Source organism: Tiliqua scincoides, chromosome 5 (assembly GCF_035046505.1).
Source record: "Tiliqua scincoides isolate rTilSci1 chromosome 5, rTilSci1.hap2, whole genome shotgun sequence".
NCBI classification, from domain to species: Eukaryota; Metazoa; Chordata; class Lepidosauria; order Squamata; family Scincidae; genus Tiliqua; species Tiliqua scincoides.
The window spans coordinates 81,320,842-81,337,522 of record NC_089825.1 but is presented as its reverse complement, the minus strand read 5'-3'; the positions used below and the strand labels follow the sequence as shown (position 1 = coordinate 81,337,522).

General features: G+C 45.4%; 1 protein-coding gene across 2 annotated transcripts in view; it reads left to right on the top strand.

Moving 5' to 3' along the window:
* The first annotated feature begins 14,317 nt into the window (after nucleotides 1-14,317).
* SLC25A39 (solute carrier family 25 member 39) overlaps nucleotides 14,318-16,681 on the top strand; it is a 441,295-nt gene continuing 438,931 nt past the window's right edge. The window contains exon 1 of one of the 2 annotated variants that reach the window (XM_066626836.1): nucleotides 14,318-14,545. In XM_066626836.1, the coding sequence (XP_066482933.1) occupies nucleotides 14,423-14,545 (123 nt within the window). In that variant the 5' untranslated portion in view covers nucleotides 14,318-14,422. The remainder of the gene's footprint in view (nucleotides 14,546-16,681) is intronic. The other variant, XM_066626839.1, reaches the window with a different exon arrangement.

Below are 16,681 nucleotides of genomic sequence, written 5' to 3'. Positions count from 1 at the left end.
TTGGGATAATTAGGAAGGGTATTGAGAACAAAACGGCTAATATTATAATGCCGTTGTACAAATCTATGGTAAGGCCACACCTGGAGTATTGTGTCCAGTTCTGGTCGCCGCATCTCAAAAACGACATAGTGGAAATGGAAAAGGTGCAAAAGAGAGCGACTAAGATGATTACGGGGCTGGGGCACTTTCCTTATGAGGAAAGGCTATGGCATTTGGGCCTCTTCAGCCTAGAAAAGAGACGCCTGAGGGGGGACACGATTGAGACATACAAAATTATGCAGGGGATGGACAGAGTGGATAGACAGATGCTCTTTACACTCTCACATAATACCAGAACCAGGGGACATCCACTAAAATTGAGTGTTGGGAGGGTTAGGACAGACAAAAGAAAATATTTCTTTACTCAGCGTGTGGTCGGTCTGTGGAACTCCTTGCCACAGGATGTGGTGCTGGTGTCTAGCCTAGACGCCTTTAAAAGGGGATTGGACAAGTTTCTGGAGGAAAAATCCATTACGGGGTACAAGCCATGATGTATATGTGCAACCTCCTGATTTTAGAAATGGGTTATGTCAGAATGCCAGATGCAAGGGAGGGCACCAGGATGAGGTCTCTTGTTATCTGGTGTGCTCCCTGGGGCATTTGGTGGGCCGCTGTGAGATACAGGAAGCTGGACTAGATGGGCCTATGGCCTGATCCAGTGGGGCTGTTCTTATGTTCTTATGAGATCCTCCTCATCCTTCCCCCAAAAGCATGCCCTCCACCAGCCAGCGTTTGCAGCTCCTCTCCAGCAATGCACAGCAGCTGCTCAGGGCAGCAGAGAACATACAATTGCATGCCAAGCAATTGCATGCAATTAAGAGCAAAAAGGCTCTTAATCCCGGCAGAGATATATATCTGCACCCGTTTTCAGATGCTAAGGGCAGGTGAAAAGGGATTCTATGTGTGTACAACGTGCTGTCCAGCCTTGCCAGAGATCCTCCTCATCCTTCCCCCACAAGCATGCCCTCCACCAGCTAGCGTTTGCAGCTCCTCTCCAGCAATGCACAGCAGCTGCTCAGGGCAGCAGAGAACATACAATTGCATGCCAAGCGCCTTCCCAAAGACATAGAGTATTCTGATACCTGAATTAAACCATATTTAATCACTTGTTTGCAAACATAGCTGTTTCTCTGTGCACCTAAGGACCCCTCTTGTGTAAGAATTCCTTTTTTGTTCTTACTCCCACAGTTGCTTAGAGTAATTTTACTACATGGAACTCATGTAAGCCATTTTCCAGAATCCATTCACTGCTTCCTCTACTCGAAGTAGTGCCACACTACATACTACATGCTACAAGTGCACCTGTACAGTATTTTTCCCCATGTGTAGAAAAAGTAGCTAGGGGGAAGGGGATGTGGAGATTGACAGCCCAATCCTATGCATGTCTGCTCAGAAGTAAGTTCATCTTTAGGGGGGAAGCACATAAAAAATATTTATTTCTCCAATAAAAAATGGTTTAAAAATAAATAAATAAATAAAAGATTAACAAGTTGTGAGTTCCTGCACCTTTTTTTTTTTTTTTTACAAAAAAGCACTGTGTAAACTTATGTAAATTTATTCAAATGTTAAATGTAAATTAATTCTTTTTTTCCGCTTTTTTTCTTTTTTTCCTGACACAGTGTCAGGGAGATGATGTGGCCCTCCTGCCAAAAACTTTGGACACCCCTGAAATAGAGCCTTAAAATATAAGAAAGAAAATAAATAATACTGTAGCACTAAGTGTGGCCAGTTTGATGCTGATAACATAAAACAGGGGTGTCCAAAGTTTTTGGCAGGAGAGCCACATCGTCTCTCTGACACTGTCAGAGAAGGGGGGGAAAGAGGGGGGGAATGAATTAATTTACATTTAAAATTTGAATAAATTTACCCAAGTTTACATAAATGAATATATTAAAGACGAACTTATATGAATGAATGAAGGTCTTGCAATAGCTCAAGGCCTATAAAAGGCCTTGCACAAAGCAAGGCTGGCCTTTCCTTTGCTGCTGCTGCTACTGCATCACAGACGTGAAACAACAAGCAGTGGAGGGAGCCCTCATCCCCCAGCTCATGTGAGAGGTCAAACAGTCGCCCTCATGCTGAGAGCAGTTGTGTCAGGCCAGTGCGGGCTCCAACAAATCTCCAAAGGGCCAGAGGCTCATTGGAGACTGGGGGCTCCCTGAGGGCTGCATTGAGAGGCCTCTAGGGCCGCAAGTGGCCCCAGGGCTGGGGTTTGGGTAGCCCTGACATAAAACAAAGAGGAGAAATAGGGGAGAACGGGGGGGGGGGAATAGAATAAGACACAGGTAAATGTTGGCTAAGCCTGATAATGTAAGAATGAAAAGAAGGAATAAAAGAAAGCAAAGTGTGATCAAATTCAGCCTGGTAATGTAAGAAAGAAAAGAAGGAATAGAGAAGAGGTCAGGGATGGCCAATTTTAACCAGGTAAGGTAGGAAAAAAGAGAAGGAAAATGGGATCTCTCAGTAAGAAAGAAAAAATGGAAAAAGGGAGAGCTAAGTGATGGCCAACTATAGCCTCATAATGTAAGAAGAAAAGAAGGAATAAAAGAGACATAAGGTTAGAGAAATGGAGCCTCATAACATAGGAGAAAACATGGAATGAGGGAGAGCTCAGTAGGAAATAAAAGCAATGACCCAGGTCAGTGGTGGCCTCATAATTGAGCCTGATCAGGGAAGAGAGGAATAAAAAAAGAGCTATCTGAGCCTGATAACAAGGGGGGAAGGGTATTGGAATAAGGAAAGCTCAGTGGGAAGGGGGTATGAGATGCAGATAAATAGTGGAATAGAGCCTGACAATGAAAGAATGAAAACAAAGAATAAAAGGGAGCTACCTGGTGGGGAAAAAAAAGAAATGGATAATTAGTGCCCAAATAGAGATTGATAATGGAAAAAGAATAGAAGGAAGAAAAAAGAGCTCAGTGTTGCCACTTTGACCCTGACAATGTTGGAAAAACGGAATAAGACACAAGTAAATAGTGACCAAATTAAGCCTGATAATGAAAGACAGAAGAAAAAAATAGAGACCTGTGGCAGCAGATTAAGCCTACTAATGTAAGAGAAAAAATGCTGGAAGAAGAGAACTCAATGTCACCAAATTAAGGGCCCAATCCTATCCAACTTTCCAGTACTGATACAGCCATGCCATTGGGGCATGAGCCACATCCTGCGGTGGGGAGACAGTTCCGAAGGTGTCCTCAAGGTGAGGGCATGTTTAGTGCCTTACCTTGGGACTGCATTGCAGCTGCATCCATGCTGGAAAGTTGGATAGTATTGGGCCCCAAGTTCACTAAAACGTAAAGAGAGAAGGAGAAATAAAAGAGAATGATGGTGGTGAATTTAGAGGGGATGTTGGAAAATAGCGGATAAAGGGAATGAAAGGGTCAAGCAGTCTAAAAGTAACGATCATGGAGGAGCAAAGGAACAAGAGAGAGATGGAGGAAAATGGAATGGAAGGAGTAAAACAGAGGTAGATGGTCAGAAACAGGAAGGAAGGAAGGAAGGAAGGAAGGAAGGAAAGGGTGTTGGGGAAAACAGAAGTAAAGGTAGGAAGAGTGATTTTAAAAACTCAGATCTGTTTGTAATCTGAGGCAGAGACAGGAGAGTGAAATGGGGAGGAAGAGAAAGTGAGAACACTTTCAAATGCAGAGAAACTTTAACACATCTTCAAATCTACATTTTCAACTCTTTCCAAACAAAAAATGGAAGGTGGAAAAGAAGTCATAAACTAATACGGGAGAAATATAGAGCACTGTGAAAACTACTATCTTGAGTCCCATTTTCAAAATTTCCTCCGTCTTCCTATAAATATTGTGGAGACAGGGGGTGCTGCTAATTTCATGCTGCAGTTGTAGGGAGGTATTTGTGTCTATTTAGACTCTGGCACTTTTCTTGGACAGAGGCATACACACCCAGGCTTGCAAGTCCTCCTAATGCTTGCCTTACATGCCCCAACTCTCCTTGCTGCAATACAACATTCTTATAGGGTGGTCACCGTTGCTCCAGCTGGATGACATCAAGGATGGCAGTCCAAGCAGTCTTTGGTTGCTTCCACTCTCACCTCTTTCTTGGAAAAGTCCATGCAAAGGAGATGAGCGAGAGAAAATGTAGAGCATTACTATGTGACCAACGTCCATATGGTTACTGACAGATGACATATGGTTACTGACCATATGATCAACGTACAGATGATTATTGACTCATCCGGTCCAATCCAAGAAAAGCATGGAGGGATTATAGAAGAGAATTCATTCCTGGCCAAATGTTTGACACATATTTGAATGGACACTTTCAACAGTGTATTCCTCCTGAGTCTTTATTCCTGCAAAGACAACAGTTGTGACATCACAAAATCTTGTTGCTTCTCAAGTTGGCCTTCTATCAAAGTTAGCAACAGTGTTGTCGGATAAAATGGACAAATGTAATCTGGATAAAAATGGAAATTCTTTTATTAAATCTCAATAAAAATAGTGATTTCTCATTGCTTGTTGTCTTACTAGATGGTTCCTGCCTTTGCATCACAGAAAACTAAATAACTTCTCCAGTATAATAAGGATAACTCAAAAGAGAAAAGAGGTTTTCAACTGGTATATTATGGTCCATTCAACATCTCTATGCCCAGGCACACAACAAGTTGTCATGACTCACCCCAGCTCCAGGGAAGAGAGCTGTGTGGACTTACTTTGCTTGAAAGATGTGATTACCTCTTACTAACTCTTCCCATGGGGCTAATAGTCCCAAAAAGCTTTGGCAATATATAGAGTATGATCCAGAGATAGTAAACTCTGCTTTCTGCCTTGAAAGGATTCTTGAAATACATGCTTACCTGGCAGTATGTCCCATTAAACTCAATGGGACTTACTCAGAAGTGAGTATGCATGCATAGGCTTGCACTGTAAGATTATGATAGCTAGAAAAAAAGCATATGAAAAGCAACCATCCACCCATCCATGCAGTGTTCATGTGAATGAGTCCAGGAAGTCCCCAAAGTTTCAGGGCATTTCCATACTCAAGGTATATTAATATGGAAGCATGAATACAGGACCCTAAAAGGGCAGATATGCCGGTAATTCATTGTGCATGGGTGTTTGAAAGCCACAAGTGGCTGTGGATTCTCAGGCATGTAAATCCAACCATTTATTTGTATACAGAATCAGTTCACTTGGCAATCTTATCTGTGGGTAAAATGTAAATACTGCTTAAAACAGCATCTCTGTGTAAGAACTCAGTAAACAGCAAAACTACCCTAAGTCTGCAGCCCTATTTGTGGGTGCATCACCACTGATGTCAGTGAGGCTTACTCCCAGCAGTGGACCTAACACTTTGTGAACGGGACAAATCCGGGCACTGGAACACTCCCAACACGGTCAGAAACTACACTTTCGGTTTTTTGGAAGTGCAGTTTAAGATCCTGGAGAAGGCTCAGAACGCTTCCCTGGCTGGTCCTGGAGGCTCTATATCACTGTGTTGAGCAGGGGGGTGGCTTCACGTGTAAGGGGGTGGCATGTCAGCGGGGCACAGCATCACAGACCTTTGCTCCAGGCTCAAGGCTGGGGACAGCTGCCACTGCTTACTCATGAGTAAACCTGCACAGAATCAGGCTGCTGGATCATCCCACCTGACACCCACAAACTGGCATCCACAAGAAGTCTGATGTCTGCTAATTCAAATGAGGAGAATTGAAGACGAGCAGAATTGGTGAAAGTCACCCTGTCTAAAAAGCAAAAACTTCAAAGGGGGTGCTGTGGCAGGACACATACTTTGTAGGCTGCCAATTTGATCCTTGGCATCTCCTGGTAAACCCCTGAATGCCCCTGAATGAAACCTTGAGCGATGCTGCAAGTGAGTGTTGACAATGGTGAGCAACATGGACCAATGGTCTCCAGGACTGGCTCACTACTGACACGAACTGAACATCTTGAGCGCTGAGTTCAGGGGCAACAAAATGTGAAGCCCTGCACTGCTGAAGAAAGAAGAAGGGGAAACCCTGCCATGGTCTCCTCCACCTATCCATCTCCCCTCCCCTACTACTTAAGAAAGCCCAGCATGCTCTGCTCTTCCAGATCATTTCAAACAGGACCCAGACAAGTGTCATCAGAAGAGCCCCCCATGCTTTTCCCTTCTTTCTGCTTTGGTTGCCCTGGATGCAGTCTCCTCACTCTGCCCAGGTCCTACCTGAAATGCTTGGCAGAGCAGAGGATGCTCTTCTGGTTCATTTTAAGCAGGGCCTGGGCAAGCAAGGAAGCTGCACCCAGGGCAGCCAAAGGGAAGGGGAAGGAGAAGGGGAAGGTGTGGGTGGCTCAGCTGCCTCCTTAGCCACTCAGTATTTGGAGAGGGCTGCAAAAGGTGGCATTTTGGAGCTGGCTCAGATGGCTTGCAAACATTGGCTGGGCCTGAGTTAGTAGAAGGCATCTTCCTTTGTTCCATGCTGGTTGTGCCTTTTCTCTTGGAACACTGAACCCCACTCCTCCCCCCCTGCACACAAACATACACAGAATTGGTGCACCCAGCAGCGTCGCTAGAGTCACATGACATCACATGACATCATCACTTCCAGGTTCTCCCTGGCAGAAGCGCGCATGGCCTCTGGGACACCAAGTGCCTCGGGAACAAAGTGCCAGGTAAGGCACCACGAGTTTAGCCTCAGTGTAAAGAGAGGGAGAAGGCAAGTGGAGCTCTGAGTTTTTGGAGAAGGAGAGGGAGGACTCTGAGTTGTGAAGAGGAGAGGAGGAGGACAACGACAACGAGAAGGTAAGTGTACTCTTTCTAACTCTTTTCCTTTCTAACTCTTGTCTCCTAACCTTAAATCAACATTGAAATTTAGCTTACCTTTAGCTTAGCTTTACCTAAACTTTACCTAAATTAGCACCTAATCTAACCAGAGGGAGGGAGTTTAAGGTCCAGCAAGTTGGGGCACAGGAGCTAGGTGAGGGCAATAAAAATATATACGTGAGTGAGTACATAGGTCTACTCTGAGCAGGAGCAGAGTCCTACTCGAGAGTAAGGGCCCACATTACAGGCACTTGGAAAAGTAAATAAAACATAGGAGGATAAAGTAGAAAGCAAGTTTTTCTACTTTGTTTAAATTAACCCTATACTTAACCCAAGTTAAACTTAATCCAAGTTAGAACATAATCTAAAGGTTCAGTAAATTGGGACACAGGATCTAGGTGAGAGCAATAAATAAATAAATAAATAATTTAAATAAAGTTGCACACTTAATAAAAGCAGGAGGTATAATTTAGATAGGAAGCTAGAGCCCAAACTAAACAAAGAAGAGGGTAATAAGGGGAGAATTTTGGTGTCTATAAATAGGGCAAAACAGGATTTAAACCTTTAGTGTGTAAATTCTGCCAAGCCCAAAAACCTCTTAAACCAGTGCAGTTTAAACTCAAATAAAAAGCAGCTTGAGATTAAAAAACAGTCCAGCCTAAGAGAACTGAATTAGGAGGGTAAAAACCTAGGAAGGGCCTGGTCCCAGCCAGCCAGGGCAATTTAGCTTAGTATAGTCATAAATTTAGTAAATTAACAAATTAGCATAGTCGTCCTTTAGGAGGTGATAAAAGCCCCATTAGGCAAATCCAAGCACCCCATTCAGGAGCCTACAGAGTAGATTAGGCCCATCAACAGCCTTTTCTCTTCCTAATCTTTTGTAATCTCACCTGGGAAGACCAGCCCCCCTTTCAATCAGCAAGGAGGGAGGGAGGAGGAGCTAGCTAGGGGTATAAAGCTAGCGCCTGCCACCACCTCTCTGTGGAAGCATGCATGGCCTCTAGGAAACCCAGTGCCTCAGGAACAAAGTGCTAGGTAAGGCACCATGAGTTTAGCAGCTGGGTGAGTTCAGCAGCAGGGTGAGGAGGCCAGGGCCCCAGACACTGTCCTCTTCCCTTGAGAAGAGGGCAGCAAACCAGTGAAGAGTTTTTAAGTACCCCTAAACAAACAAACTATGCAGTCAGACAGCCAGCAGCAGGGTGGGGGCTATCCAGTGTTTTGCATTGAGTGCAACATGTATGACTATATGCCTCTGGGGCATGTCATGGGTGTGTCCTTGGTGCAAGGAGCTCCAGGGACTCGGGGAATGTGTCCGCTCCCTTGAAGCCTTGGTGGCTGACCTGGAGAAGCAGAGGCAGACAGAGAAGGACCGTGGGGAGACTTTAGGGGACGATCAGGCTTCGTCCCAACCTCAGGCATGCAGCTCCTCAGCTGCCCGGGTGGGAAGTCTTGGGGCTGGAGGATGTCATCCTGAAGATCCCCTAGGGGGGGACCCATTCTCCAGGCCCGTATCTGAACGCACTCAGGATACTCCTCAGCGGGAGGGGGGTCGGGGGCTTCTTGTAGTGGGGGATTCGATCATTAGAAACATAGAGAGGGGGGTTTGCAACGAATGTGAGGACCGCATGTAGACTTGCCTGCCTGGTGCGAAGGTTGCAGATATCACTTCTCATCTAGACAAGCTGGTAGACAGTGCTGGGGAGGAGGTAGCAGTTGTGGTGCATGTCGGCACCAACAATGTGGGCAAGTGTAGCCGGGAGGTCCTGGAGGCCAAATTTAGGCTATTAGGTGGGAAGCTGAAAGCCAGGACCTCAAAGGTAGCGTTCTCAGAAGTGCTACCTGTTCCACGCGCAGGGCCAGCTAGGCAGATGGAGATTAGGGGTCTCAATGTGTGGATGAGACGATGGTGTAGGGAGGAGGGGTTTTGATTCGTTAGGCACTGGGGAACATTTTGGGACAAGCGGGGCCTGTTCAAGAGGGACTAACTTCACTTGAACCAGAATGGAACCAGACTGCTGTCGCATAACATTAAAAAGGTGGTAGAGCAGCTTTTAAACTGATCCCTGGGAGAAAGCCGACAGGAGCCAAGGGGCATCCGGTTCGGAACTCCTCATCCCTATGGGACAAGGATGGGGAGGTTAGAGAACAACAAGGTAAAGGCAGTGGAGAAGAAATTGGGAATGGTAGCATGATGGGATGTGATAGACGGTTTGGCACAGTGAGAGGATGTGGGGACAAAGGAGCTAATAAGCAGCCCATCCTGGGGCATTCTATGTACAAATGCTTTTACGCAAATACCTGAAGTCTCCGAACAAAGATGGGAGAACTGGAATGTCTGGTGACAAGGGAAAACATTGACATAGCGGGCATAACAGAAACCTGGTGGAATGCGGACAATCAGTGGGATACCACAATCCCAGGCTATAAACTCTACAGGAGGGACAGGGAGGAGCATGTTTGCGGTGTTTGAGGTGGGGTGGCTGTTTACGTTAAGGAAGGGATAGAATCCAGCAAAGTAGAGATTGAAGGCGGGTCCAACTCCACCATAGAATCTCTGTGGGTTAAATTACCAGGCCTCAGGGGTCATGTAATACTGGGGACGTACTTTCCTCCTCCAGACCAGAAACCGGAAGGGGACCTTGAAATGAGGAAACAGATCAGGGAGGTGACAAAGCCACATCTCAAAATGGACATAGTGGAAATGGAAAAGGTGCAAAAGAGAGCAACTAAGATGATTACGGGGCTGGGGCACCTTCCTTATGAGGAAAGGCTATGGTGTTTGGGCCTCTTCAGCCTAGAAAAGAGACACCTGAGGGGGGACATGATTGAGACATACAAAATTATGCAGGGAATGGACAGAGTGGATAGAGAGATGCTCTTTATACTCTCACATAACACCAGAACCAGGAGATATCCACTAAAATTGAGTGTTGAGAGGGTTAGGACAGACAAAAGAAAATATTTCTTTACTCAGTGTGTGGTCAGTCTGTGGAACTCCTTGCCGCAGGATGTTGTGACGACATCTGGCCTGGATGCCTTTAAAAGGGGATTGGACAAGTTTCTGGAGGAAAAATCTATTATGGGTTACAAGCCATGATGTGTATGTGCAACCTCCTGATTTTAGAAATGGGCTGTGTCAGAATGCCAATGCAAGGGAGAGCACCAGGATGCAGGTCTCTTGTTATTTGGTGTGCTCCCTGCGGTATTTGTGGGCCGCTGTGAGATACAGGAAGCTGGACTAGATGGGCCTATGGCCTGATCCAGTGGGGCTGTTCTTATGTTCCCTTTAGAACTCCTTAGTGCTTAGTAAAGAGTCTCCAGCAAGTGTCTGCTGATAAACAACACAGCCATGCATGCGCTCCAGTTTTTTAAGGAGTCTCCAGCAGGCAGGTAAGCAAGCAAGCCTTTTTAGAACTTTGGAGCTCCAGAGCACATGCGTGGCTGCATTGCTTGTGAACAGATGCTTGCTGGAGGCTCTTCACTAAATCATCAGCAGGCAAGAGCTCTGGAGTTCTAAGAGTCTCCAACAAGCATCTGCTTGCAAGTGACACAGCCACACATGGTTCTGAAGTTTTTAAGAGTCTTGCTTGCTTGCTGGAGATCCTTTAAAACTGGAGCACACACATAGTTGCATTGTAGCCATGTGGTGCCCCCTTCTGGTCTGGAACCAGGGGCAGACTGCCCCCCTGCCCCTCACTTGCTACACTACTGGCTACAGTTGAGCCCAAAGCTGAAACAAAACTATAAAAAAGCTCTTCACTGATGAATTTGGCTTACTTGAAAACCAATATGCTTCTTAGCTCCCCTACTCCACAACTGTCCTTAGCGTCCTGTCAAGTTGCCCTTATAGCAAGCTAAGTTTATCACACACATCCTGAAGTGGGTGGATTTAAGCAGCAGCCCAAGAGATATTTCAGACTCTGCCATTTCTCCAGAGAATTGTCAAGTTTCTCAAGCAGCTGCTGAGTAGAATTAGTTAAGCACAGGCCTAAACCCTCCTGGGAAGTGGAAGCCAAGACTGACAGGGGCTGGGCAGCTGCTGGAATTGCTGAGTTCATGCTAACTGTTGGCATCTGCTCTGCTATTCCACAGCTTTCCACCACAGGCACTACAGCTACCTCTGTGGATCCAAACAAGGAGTGGTGGGCGGAGGAATCGGTGTCTGCTGGCTGGGAATGTAATGTCCCCAAACACCACTCTCCCTTATCAGGTAGCATGCCAGGAGCTGCCACCACTCCTCATGTTGTCTGGAGGAGGAAAGGAATGGCACAGAGAAAGATGTGAAGAGCAGAGGAGAGTCTTAGGCTAGAGTGCCCCTGGTGCTCTGGCCCACCACTCTCCCTCTCTGTTCACCTTTTCGTTTTCAAATTTGGGAAGCAGGGGAAGGAGTGGTGGTGGACCCCACCCCCACAGACAATCTACCACCTGAGGCAACTGCTCCAGTCTCACAGGTCTCATAGGTCTTCCAGACCTATCTGTATGGAAACATAAAGAGAGCAGCCACAGATACAAAGCAAACAGATACAGTATTTTGAAAAAGAAGAAAGGAAAACCAGTAAGTCAAAGATATCACCCCCTCCACCTGCTGGTGCCCCTTTAGGCTTAGACTGTGTTACCTCTGACTTCTTTGTCCCAGCCCCAATCTGCTGCTCTTTCAAAACAGAGTGGCAGAGCAAGGAGGAAGCCATAAGTGGAGCAATTGAGAGCAAGCAGTTGTGTTCCCAAAGGGGGACCCAAAGTGCTAAGTTTTGTAGGGCACCTCAATGCATCCTGTAAGCTGCCCCTCTTGCCATCGGAGCCATTCCCGGTGGCAACAGCAATGTGGAGAAGATGCAGCATAGACCACACTGTTGCTGCTGTATCACCATGCAGGGATTTGGGTTGGACTGGGCTGCCCGATACAAAAAAATTAAACTTAAATAAGGTTACTGCAATCACTGGCGTAGCTAATGATCATGTAGCCCGGTGCCAAGCTCAAAATGATGCCCCAGAAGTGATGTCACAACAGGAAATGATGTCACACTTGGGCTTTTAAAAAAGTGAAAATTGGAGAAAAACCTGCCTCCTCCCCCCAGAAGCTCACCACCCACTTGCTCTGCTGTCTCCCCCCAGCCAGTGGAATAGCTAACAGCACAGTCCTATCCAACTTTCCAGCACCAGTGCAACCACAATGCAGCCCCGGGGTAAGGGAACAAATGTTCCCATACCTTAAGGAGACCTCTGTGACTGTATCCCCAACACAGGAAGCAGTGCATACCCCATAGACACAGCAGCACTGTCACTGGAAAATTGATAGGATTGGGCCCTAAGTCATCTATCTGTACCTGGGGTCAAAGAAGATTTTGTAAAAAAAAACCCCACAACAAAATCAAAATTAATTAATGAAGTAAATAAACAAAAAGTGTGCCCCTTATTGGTTAGAGACACTATGCTGGGGTGAAGAGGGACAGTTATTCTGCCCTGCTAAATATAAGAGAAGCACCACTTGAAAGTACCTCTTTACCCAGTTAGCAGGGGTAACTGCATTATAATACATGGAAATGAGAGCTGACACATATTAATGCCTTATTGTTTCCATGCTGTATCATAATAACTCATTGGCTCTCAGAACAATGAGTTTCATAGGTCAGTTTTGAGTTAGGAAAATCTACTTTTTGTTCCATCAAATAGTTGTGCAATCATTTTCTGGTTTATTGCCCATAACTTTTGATAGAATACAGATATTCCAATAAGGTTTGTTTCATTGCATTCTGCATTAAATTACCTTTCCAGTGATATATAACAGTGATGGTATTATTCGTACAAACCAATTTTTTCACAATTTTGGTCGTTAGTGGGCAGGAGGTCTGGTCTAGAGGGTAGAGCCTCCATTTGCCTGAAGATTAACATCCACAAGGTCGCCAGTTCGAGGCCACCGGCACCGTGCGACCTTGAAGCAGCTGGCAAGCTGCAGCTGAGCTGTTCCATCTGCTCGGAGCGTGGGAGGATGGAGGCCAGAATGTTAAACCAGATCGGAGTGTAACAGCTTGAATGTGCTGGTTCTTGAAAGAGAGAACCTTCTTTCAATTTGTAAAAATCCCTGCGTGGATTTAATAAGCCTGCCTGTGTAAACCGCCTTGAATAAAGTCTTGAATAAAGACCAAGAAAGGCGGTATATAAATACTGTATATTATATTATTATTATATTAGTGTCAAGATCAGCTTGTTGCCCCCCTAAAGCTTGTTGCCTGGTGCAACTGCTACCCCCTGCACCCCCTTAGCTACGCCACTGACTGCATTAGTATTGCTTAGCCCTTAAGGCTGTGAACATAGCCTTGAAAATGTGTTGATGGTAATGCTGATGGTAATCTTAGAAGTGGAGGGGGGAGTAGCTAAGGAGGCCGTCCAGTTGATGGAGTGAATGTACTTCAGTGACCTGCTATGCTCTTTGTCCCTTTCCATGCTAAAGAGAAGCCGATAAGTATGCAAAATAAGCAAAGACAAGCCAAGAGAATTCACTCTAGAAGTTCTATTAGGTCAGTGCTTCACTTGTTCAAAGTCTTAAGATATTGCCACTATTTTCAATGCCAAGTCTTAAGCCTGAAAGGCAGTGCCCTTGAGATAGTGGAGAGTGCAGAGCCTCACCAGAGTAATATTATTATTATATGCACTGAACAGAGGTTTGATGAGATGACCTCCAAGATCCCTTCCAACTCTAACATTCTGTGATTCTGTAAAAAGTTCTGTCTCATCTTTCTCCCTTTGGGGGACTCAAGACAGCTTAAATCACTAAACTCTCCACCGCTCTCCCCTCTTCTTCATTTCCTCTTCTGCTCCATCCTGCTCTTCCTTTTCAAATTCGGGGATTGGGAAGGAGAGGAAAATGGAGGTAAATGGGTGGGTGGAAATGGATGATCCCCACCAATCTGCTGCCTGAGGCTACTACCTTTGTAGGCCTCAGGTATGGACTGGCCCTAGCCACCCAGAGCTGCTTGGACTAAAAATCAGATACAAAATGTGAACATGGTATAATCAAGGACAATGGGATGCCGTGTAAGGCTATAAAGTTGGATCAGCCGGTTCAAAAAATGCATTTGTAAATCAAAAGGCTTGCAGTCAACTGTTCCGCTGGGAAAGTGTCAGTAAGCAACTCAAGAACTTAAAAGGAGTCTGCACTATGGGCACTTGTAGACTTGCCTATAAAAAGACTTGTCCCCCTTGGGTATTCAGGCAGGTTCACCAGCGAGGCCCTTGCTATTTTTCCTTGAGAATGCTCTGGGCCGTCTGTTTTTTTAAAAAGTCTTCTCAGTGAATGAGTTTTGAAATGAGTTTCCAGCCCAGGTGCACAAAAATGTCCAACATTATCAGAAGACAAGGATGCTGAGGACTTTGAGCTATGTGTTGAAGACAAAAGGACAATTGTGGATCAGGGAAGGGTGGGGGCTGCTTTTCTGGAGTGCCTTCCTTTTATAGTAATCAGCAGTTGCTCTTGCCATTTGCCCACCCCTCTGATTGGAGACCCGCAGCTGAAAATATAAGGCTGAGGAGCGAGTGGTGCCTTTTGTTCCTCAGCCCCTTTGCCTTGCTGTGGTTCTGGCATCAGCCTTGCCAGATCTTTCCCTAGGAAGCCACCACCATGCCCCCTAAGAAGCCAGACCCCAAGAAAGAGGCTGCCAGACCAGCTGCAGCCCCAGCCCCAGCTCCAGCTTCAGCTCCAGAACCACCCAAGGAACCTGCCTTTGATCCCAAGAGTGTGACTGTAAGTAAGAAAACTGGACATCACTGTTTGTTGTCTTTCTTAGTGGCCAGAATGTGAGAGTGTGATCAGCTTCCCCAGACGCATAAATTGGCCTGAAAACACATCATACTGCCTCTGAGCTATAAAGCACAATCCTATGCATGTTTACTCAGAAGTAAGTCCAACTGTGTTAAATGGGGCTTACTCCCAGGAAAGTGTTATAGGATTGTAGCCTTAGTTTTATAGAGCAGCAGACTCTAAATCAGCAATTTTCAACCTTTTTCATCTCTTTGGTTGCTAAAATTGTCAAGGCACACCATCCGTTTTTTGACAGACAAGGCACACTACACTGCCGGTGGGGGGGGGGGCCACCATCTTCCAATGCCCTACTAATAAATGACCCTCCCCCAAACTCCCGTGGCACACCTGCGGATCATTCCCAGCACGCTAATGTGTGGCAGCACACTGGTTAAAAATAGCTGCTCTTAATGGTAAATGCCCCTTCCCATTTGAAATTTTAAGATGGTTTTGTTTCATGCGCATCTCTGAGCACAATTTTTCTTGTGGAAAAGTGGCATACATTAAAAACGTTCTGTAATCCAAACAATCTGCTACAGCTGCTTTGAAATGCTGTTCCACTGCACTTTGACTTCCTTGCAAGACCTCCACATCTCTATAAGTTGCTAAAACTGAGCTGCTAGGTAGATCCAAGAACTTCTTCTAGGACCTTGACCAGATGCAAAAGAGAGCGACTAAGATGATTTCTGGGCTGGGGCATCTTCCTTATGAGGAAAGGCTACGGTGTTTAGGCCTCTTCAGCCTAGAAAAGAAGCGCCTGAGGGGGGACATGATTGAGACATACAAAATTATGCAGGGGATGGACAGAGTGGATAGGGAGATGTTCTTTACACTCTCATATAACACCAGAACCAGGGGACATCCACTAAAATTGAGTGTTAGGAGAGTTAGAACAGACAAAAGAAAATATTTCTTTACTCAGCGTGTGGCTGGTCTGTGGAACTCCATGCCACAGGATGTGGTGATGGCGTCTGGCCTGGATGCCTTTAAAAGGGGATTAGACAAGCCATGATGTGTATGTGCAACCTCCTGATTTTAGAAATGGGCTATGTCAGAATGCCAGATGCAAAGGAAGGCACCAGAATGAGATCTCTTATCTTGTGTGCTCCCTGGGGCATTTGGTGGGCTGCTGTGAGATACAGGAAGCTGGACTAGATGGGCCTATGGCCTGATCCAGTGGGGCTGTTCTTATGTTCTTACCAGCAAGGCAAACAAGATAAGTCTTGCAAGAGCACAGCTGCAAGCAGAGGATAGTGTTTATAAGCAAAGCAGGCTGATAAAAACCTGAATGTGCTGTTTAACCTAGAAATAATGGCAAAAGGAAGACTCTTAATGCTTTTCTCATGCTTATAACAGAGGGTCTTTCATTAATATTAAAGCACTTGCCCTGGTGTTTTGTACTGGAGACAATTAACCATTTTTTAGAGAACTGAAAGTCATTTGATAGAGGTTTCCATCTCCCATAATGTACAAGCACATGTCTTTTTGTGTCACCTCTGGTCAAATTGCCTGAGAGTCCAAGCTTATGTGTGTCCACTCAGAAGTAAGTTCCACTATAGTTAATGGAGCTTACTCCCAGGTAAGTGCAGATAGGATTGCAACTTCAATCATTAATCTGTATCCAGTCTCCTTTTTTAATCAGGAGCCCAAAATCTCCCTGTTCTAGGCAAGTGTGAATTCCCTGGAAGGGGGAGGGGGTGTAGCTCAGTGACAGAACAGCTGCCTTACATTATTATTATTATTATTATTATTATTATTATTATTATTATTATTATTATTAACAACAGTATTTATATACTGCTTTTCAACTAAAAGTTCACAAAGCGGTTTACAGAGAAAAATCAAATAACTAATGGCTCCCTGTCCCAAAAGGGCTCACAATCTAAAAAGATGCAAATGAATACCAGCAGACAGCCACTAGAACAGACAGTGCTGGGGTGAGGTGGGCCAATTACTCTCCCCCTGCTAAAAAAAAGGAGCACCCACCTGAAAAAGTGCCTCTTACCCAATTAGCAGGGGAGGATGTGAAAGTAACCAAGTAACTCATGTTCCAGCTTCAAATAATTCAATTTCTGAAGA